Source organism: Macadamia integrifolia, chromosome 14 (assembly GCF_013358625.1).
Source record: "Macadamia integrifolia cultivar HAES 741 chromosome 14, SCU_Mint_v3, whole genome shotgun sequence".
In the NCBI taxonomy this organism is placed as follows: Eukaryota; Viridiplantae; Streptophyta; class Magnoliopsida; order Proteales; family Proteaceae; genus Macadamia; species Macadamia integrifolia.
In genome coordinates, this window is record NC_056570.1 from 12,772,405 (window position 1) to 12,778,988 (window position 6,584).

A 6,584-nucleotide genomic window follows, 5' to 3' on the forward strand; every position below is an offset into this window, starting at 1 on the left:
CAATTGAGTTGTAATTTTTTAAGTTATAGTTCTAGGCTTAGATCTAGGTGACAAGATCACGAGCCGTGGAGCAATTTTTTTTCAAGTTCAAGCATTGATTCAAGTAAGTAGGCTCCTTCAGTAGTCTTCTCTCCCCCCCTCTCATTCCCTCTTCTGACTACCCTTTCTTTCTTAATTTAGGATTTTTATTTTCAATCGTCACATTATTGCTATTCCTTTCCCCCAAGGTTCATGGCTAGTGTATGTGATGGCTTTGCCCCTCCTAGCCATAGAACCATCAATTTATTGCTTTTATTTTAATTGTCTCCTTTTTCCTAAAGCCAAGTAGAATAACCCTTGTAAGAGTGACTCTCTGGTCAAGTAGGGAAGCTCATATTATGATGCATCCCTTGGGCTAAGTAGAGAAACCTACTTGTGAGTCTCTCTCTAGCTTTATCCCCTTTCTTTTACTTTATTTTTATTTCAGTATTTTTTTTCTTTTATTTATTTATTTATTTTTTTTAATTGCGTGGCTTGCGTCTTTAAATTCTTAGATGACGAATGGTTAGGACGTTATTTTAGATACATATGTTTAGGACGGTAATTAGAATTAGATCACAATCATTAATCGGTTCACTTTCGCATTATTAAAAGAAATAAAAAAATAAAGTGGTTGTTCTCCCTGTGTTCGACCCGTAGCTACACTGATCCGTATGCTTGCGGTTACATTTTAAATCTCAAACAACTACGACTCAACGATCTACAATTTTTTGGAAGACTCGATTGTCGAACTCAGCCATATAAAAAGACCATATTTCTCCTAAACCTTTCAGGTGCCATAACTTTCTTCTTTCGGGCTCTCCGATGAAATGTTAGTATTACATGATGTTTATGGAGTTGGTTGAGTCATCCATGATAAGTGGTGCGGGATCTTGGGTCAAAGCTGGAAAATATGGCCTATTTACGTTCAGGGGCATCAGTGAAAATGATTTATTTGAAAATTGGTTCCTTCATGCGAGTGACTTTATCTTTTTTAACACACCTGATTTTGTCTAGTTTTGATACTGTGTGAAATGTTACAACACCCGTACGCAAAAACTTGCTTATTTGGCAATCAGGGGCGGTTTCTCCATTGAAGATGATTTTTCTTAAAAAAAGAGTTTATGTATAACCTCGTGGGAAAAATCCAATTTTTCCAACACATTTAGTTTCATCTCGTTTAGATATAGACTATAAATGAAACTACACAAAAACAGAGAGTCTAAATGGATTTGGTTTTGAGAATGTTAATAAAATATGCTAGATTTTGATCCATGTTTCATTCCATGTGGAAAACTACAATTGGTGAATCATATGAAAGGATGAATCACACTATTGTTCACAAAATTAGATGTATGCTCTCACTTGTTAAATTTTCAAGACCCTTCTACGGTGAGACATGTTATTTGATTAATTTATCTCTTTCAGTGCCTTTGAAATCACTCAAGAATAGACAAGAAAAAGTGTGGACCAAGTCAACATTCCAAACTGCTACTAAAGGACCAGGTCAATACTCCCGATTGTTTTTATCCTTCTATCCTTGTCTGTTTTTGAATGAGGACTGAGGAGGGTCAAGTTGACCCAGAGTCCAAGTCTAGTTGTTCAAGCACGGCAGAGGAGGTAAGGAGGGCAGGAGAAGTTGAGGAAGCTTAAAGGGATTCATATCATTTCAGGGTGTAGATCAGGTCCTTGTACGAGAACCTTTCTTGTATGGTGCCTGATCCACACTTGGATTCTACTCAAAGTGAAAAACAATTGAAAGAAGGAAGATATTAAGTGGAATCCAAGTGTGAATCAGACACAGTATGAGAACCATTTTTGTACAACGACCTGATCCGGATTCATCATTTCACTGATTCCTACAAATAAATGTTAAACAACAAGGTTTAACCAGTTGGCTAATTAAATTGATGCCTAATCAGGTCAAAATGGATGGGTCTTGCATTAAATGACCAAGTAGTCAATTAATAAGAACTCAACAATCGTATTTACTAGGTACCTCAAAATTCGTTACTTGTCACTATTTTCTACGTATATGACTTGAAATTTCTCAATCGATGAAGACATTCTTTTATGGCGTTCTTCCTCTTCCACCTATATATATATATAGCGAGAGAGAGAGAGAGAGAGAGAGAGAGAGAGAGAGAGATGGGCTGTCCAAGTGAGATTGTAATGGCCATGTTACTGTTGACGGGAATGGTGAAACTCATCCTGGTTGAGGGGAATGATGGGCCTCCAGAGTGTCGCTTTAATCAAAGGAAATGCAAAGGATTAGAGAAGGCATCAAGATTGGGTCATATGATCCTTGTTCATGGTTCAGGCCATGGAGATTGGTACAAGCTTAAGCCCTTGCTTGAGGCTGCTGGCTATGAAGTGACCACTGTTCAGCTTGGCCCTACACTCACCACCTCCCTTGATTCAACAGAGAATATTACATTTTTGAATTACTCAAAACCGTTATTTGATGTGATGAAATGTGTAGACCACCACAAGGTTATACTTGTTGCTTATAGTTTTGGAGGGTTGAGCATATCTCTTGCAATGGAGAAGTTCCCTAAGAAGGTATCTGTAGCTGTCTTTGTTACTGCGCTCATGCCAGATACAGCACAGTAGCTCTCTTATGTCGTCCGTGAGGTATTTTTATATGCTTTATATATAGGACCGAATTTCTCTAAGACCACGGTGAATGAGTATTCATTGTTCTTTCACCGCGTGGCCACAGGGCCACTCAATTGGGGTGGGGAAAGGGGAGGGGGTAATTAAAGCAAGTTCTTCTTCTTCTTTGCTTAGGTTGAAACTGATGTCTTTCCTTTCCCATTTAATGAACAATACAGTTTATGAAGGTTCCAAAAGTCTGGAAGGACAGTTGCTCAATTACTCGTGGGAACAACTCATGGATTTCCTTCGGTGACAAGTTTTTGAAGTCTTCGTTCTATCAATTATGTTCTCCAGAGGTTTGATCTCTCTATTTTACAAATTTTTTTTTTCTCACTGTTTATTAGGACAGAGGTCTAACTAAGGGTGTTAAACGGTACAGTATTCAATAGTACTGCAGACCAGTAGATACTGAACTACACTGTATCAAGAAATTTCTTAAGTTTGTCTCGAATTCTTGACCCATTTTGAAGATTGACCCGATCCAACATATTTTGGTGGCGACTCGAATGTAGAATTTTCTGAGATCTGTGATGGAAGCAGAGGGGTTGGGCAAAAAAGATGTATTGCAAAAAATAGTTCATAATTCTTCTATGCCACTCAATATGTCATCGACATCTCATCCTCCTTCCACTGTTTTCTTCAAACCCTGGAGAAGACCCCATGCTGCTGCTTCACAATCTTTTTTTTTTTGTAGTCAAATAGTCCACATAAAGTAAGACACAATTTTCTTCTGTTATAAGGGTTATTGTCCATCCAGAAATTTTTGCTTTTATTTGTTATTCTAGTGATAATCAAGAATTTTTTGTGAAAGAGAGAAAAGCATGTTATATGAGCAGGAACGGGTTGAAAATCAATCACCTAGTCTTCAGCAAATTGTGAAGGTAAACAATTAGAAACCCAGTACTCTACTTGTAGTATAGTATAAGGGTTGGGTTTTTGTGAGCCAAAAAGTATCTGGTTCCTAAGTTTCCAGATATATTAGCACATGTAATATGTTGAAGAAAAAATCCATATTCCAGCATATATATCTATATATATATATATATATTTGCTTTCTGAAAAAGCCAACATTTTTATTTCTAAAGCTTTGACTTCCAGTACATTTTCAGTTAAATAGAAGCATTTTTCTTAGTTTTCAGCAGTTCAACAATTTTCTTTTTATTTTTTTAATATTGAAATTTAGAAAAAAATAAACATTTTTTAGTCATGTGGTGAATTTTTTTCCTCTCTGTGGCCAAATTTACTACGTACACACAATCAATTAAGAGAGTATCTTTAGACTAGGGTGATGTGAGAATTTTGGCCATTGGAAATCAAAGAAATGGCAGGATTTGATCGTGTATGAAGTTTTAGACTCACTTCAATCACATACCTTCATTTGTATTGTCATATTTTTCATGTATTTCAGTTTTGCATCTTTTTAATTTTCAATATGTTTTATTTTTCTATTAGTTTTTTCAAAGCTTTATTTTTTCACCTTGTCAACTCTCTCTAGGATGAACTTGAGGTATGAGCAAAGGACCTTGGGATCTATTTTTCCTCAAAATTTTAGCTTCATTTATCTTTCCTTTCTCATTGAAGATATTAAGGCAGTACTCCAAGAAAATGCTTCCCTTCTCCTTTTTTATTTTTTTATTTTTATACAATTAATATCATATATAGTTGAAAATCAAGTTTTGACTAGGGCGAATCGTCCGAGTTAAATAAAAAAATATATACGAAACCTGGTCATGAGTCATGAAAACTCGTCCAAATTTAATAAATGACTAGAGTAAGTTTGAGTCAGTAAGAGTTTTATTGACCAAGTATTTTTGTCTAAGTTATATGAAATTCACTGGGATAATTTGTTTTATTTCATTTTTTTTAATAATCATTTACTATTAGACCTTAAGTTTGGTCTACTACAAAGTTACTTGGGATTAAATCAAATACCCGTTCCTACCAAGATTGACTAATCCTGGAGTGGATTGGATGGTTCTTGAGTTGTCTTCCCAAGTTCCAAAATAGTGTTTCTTATGCTTAGTAATTATTTGTTTACCGAAAAAATAATGCCTAGTGATTATTTAAATTTTTGGTATTGCTTGTTAGTTTCCAAAAACAGGAATTATTGTAATATCTCTGTTACTTCTATCACTGCAGGATTTTGCGCTGATCTCTACACTTAAAAGGCCGGGATCATTCTTCCCTGAAGATTTGGATAAAATACAGCTTTCTGAAAAGAAATATGGTAGTGTGAATCGGGTTTATATTATAGCTAAAGATGATTTAGCAATAAGAGAGGATTTCCAACGTGAGATGATTGCTAATTATACAGTGAAGGAAGTGAAAGTGATTGATTATTCAGGTCATGAGCCTCACTTGTCAAGGCCCTTGGAGTTGTCTGCACATTTGTTAGAAGTTGCTAGAAATTATTCCTCATCATCAAGATGTCACTGCTCCTGACTCCAAATAAGATTGGCCATTGAACAAGGACTGTAACTTGGGCTGGGTTGTCAACAAAAACATATTTATATGGGCTTGATGGGCCTAAAAAATCTAAGGCCAACTCTACTAGCTCTTTGGATGTTATTCTTGTTGGAGGAAAACCATGTTTCTTAACTCCTATTGTTACTCTCTCTCTCTCTCTCTCTCTCTCTCTCTCTCTCTCTCTCTCTCTCTCTCTCTCTCTCTCTCTCTCTCTCTCTCTCTCTCTCTATAAAGAGAGCTTCCTATTTCATGTTCTGGAATTACATAACATATTTTCTTAGAGGGAGGGTTCTTTCGACACCCGTGTATAGGTTTATGGTTGGAAGGAGGTGTTACATGCGGGAAACCAGTCAAATGGGGTGGGGGGGGGCTATTAGGACCTTTTATCGGGGATACTACAGTGTTTCGGGTGGGGGGAAACGATGCCAGCGTGCCGGTTGGGTTTTAAGCAGGCGTTGCGGGAAATTTAAACATTTTTTTCTTTATTTTTCTTCAAGTCTTTTTATGTCTAAACAATAGAAACCTAATGAAAATGAAAATAGAAAAAGGACAAGAGATTGCTCCTTGGCTGCCTAGCCCTTACACTGAGGGGGTTAATAAGAGTGCTTGCAGGGTATCAATATGAACGAGATTTTTAATTTCATAGGAGTGGATCTTAATTTTGCATGCCCATGTTTTGATAAGGGGTCACGACCAGCTTTCTATTTCCTAGAAATTAATATTCAAGGACCTGCAAGTTGCGCAAGAGAGCTGATAAACCAATATTCCTCATTATTAGATCAATTTCATTTTACTACTTTGCCCTTCCACACAAGGACAGTTTTGATAGAAGATGGTATGTCATTTTTTTTTTTTTGATAGAGACAGTTTATGTCATTTAGTCGATGTGAGAAGGAAGACTTTCGGCATTTTTAGACGAAAATGGATTCACATTAAGTGATACTTGGACACAATTCATTGGAATATCATACATTGTTTTCATGAAGTTGACGGATCATCTTGTGAACATGTGGTATCAACAAGAATTTTTCTATTTTAGAGCTACTTTTGAGATTTATTCTGAACGATATTGAGTTTGATGCATAACAAAGACACCTATTGTTTTGACTGATTGCAGCTGTTTGTTTTTTTAGTTGGATTTCTTATCTGTTGATGGCAATGTCTAAGGTGGATAAGAAATCTAATTTTTGGGTTTTATAATAGTTGTCTGATTGTAATTCTTATAATTTTTATCAATAAAAAGTCTTGCAGATCTAGCAAAAATAGCAAAAATGGAAAAGAAGACTTTCCATGAGAGCTCACCTAGCTCGGGCCAAAGTTTAGATGGGGGTGTCAAAAGAAAACCCAAACCAGTTAAACTATTGGTCGAATCTGATCGAACAAATATGAAGTAAATTGTATTTATCTAATCAGAAAAGTAAATTCTTGAGTTGGCGGAGCTT

At 36.0% G+C, this 6,584-nt stretch overlaps 1 protein-coding gene across 1 annotated transcript; it reads left to right on the plus strand.

The window, feature by feature from the left end:
* Positions 1 to 2,190: 2,190 nt before the first annotated feature.
* LOC122060629 (salicylic acid-binding protein 2-like) lies at positions 2,191 to 5,210 on the plus strand. The gene is made up of 3 exons (XM_042623758.1): positions 2,191 to 2,580; positions 2,853 to 2,972; positions 4,816 to 5,210. Exons 1-3 carry the CDS (start codon positions 2,191 to 2,193, stop codon positions 5,116 to 5,118), a joined length of 813 nt encoding a protein of 270 aa, XP_042479692.1. The 3' UTR covers positions 5,119 to 5,210.
* The last annotated feature ends 1,374 nt before the right edge of the window (positions 5,211 to 6,584 follow it).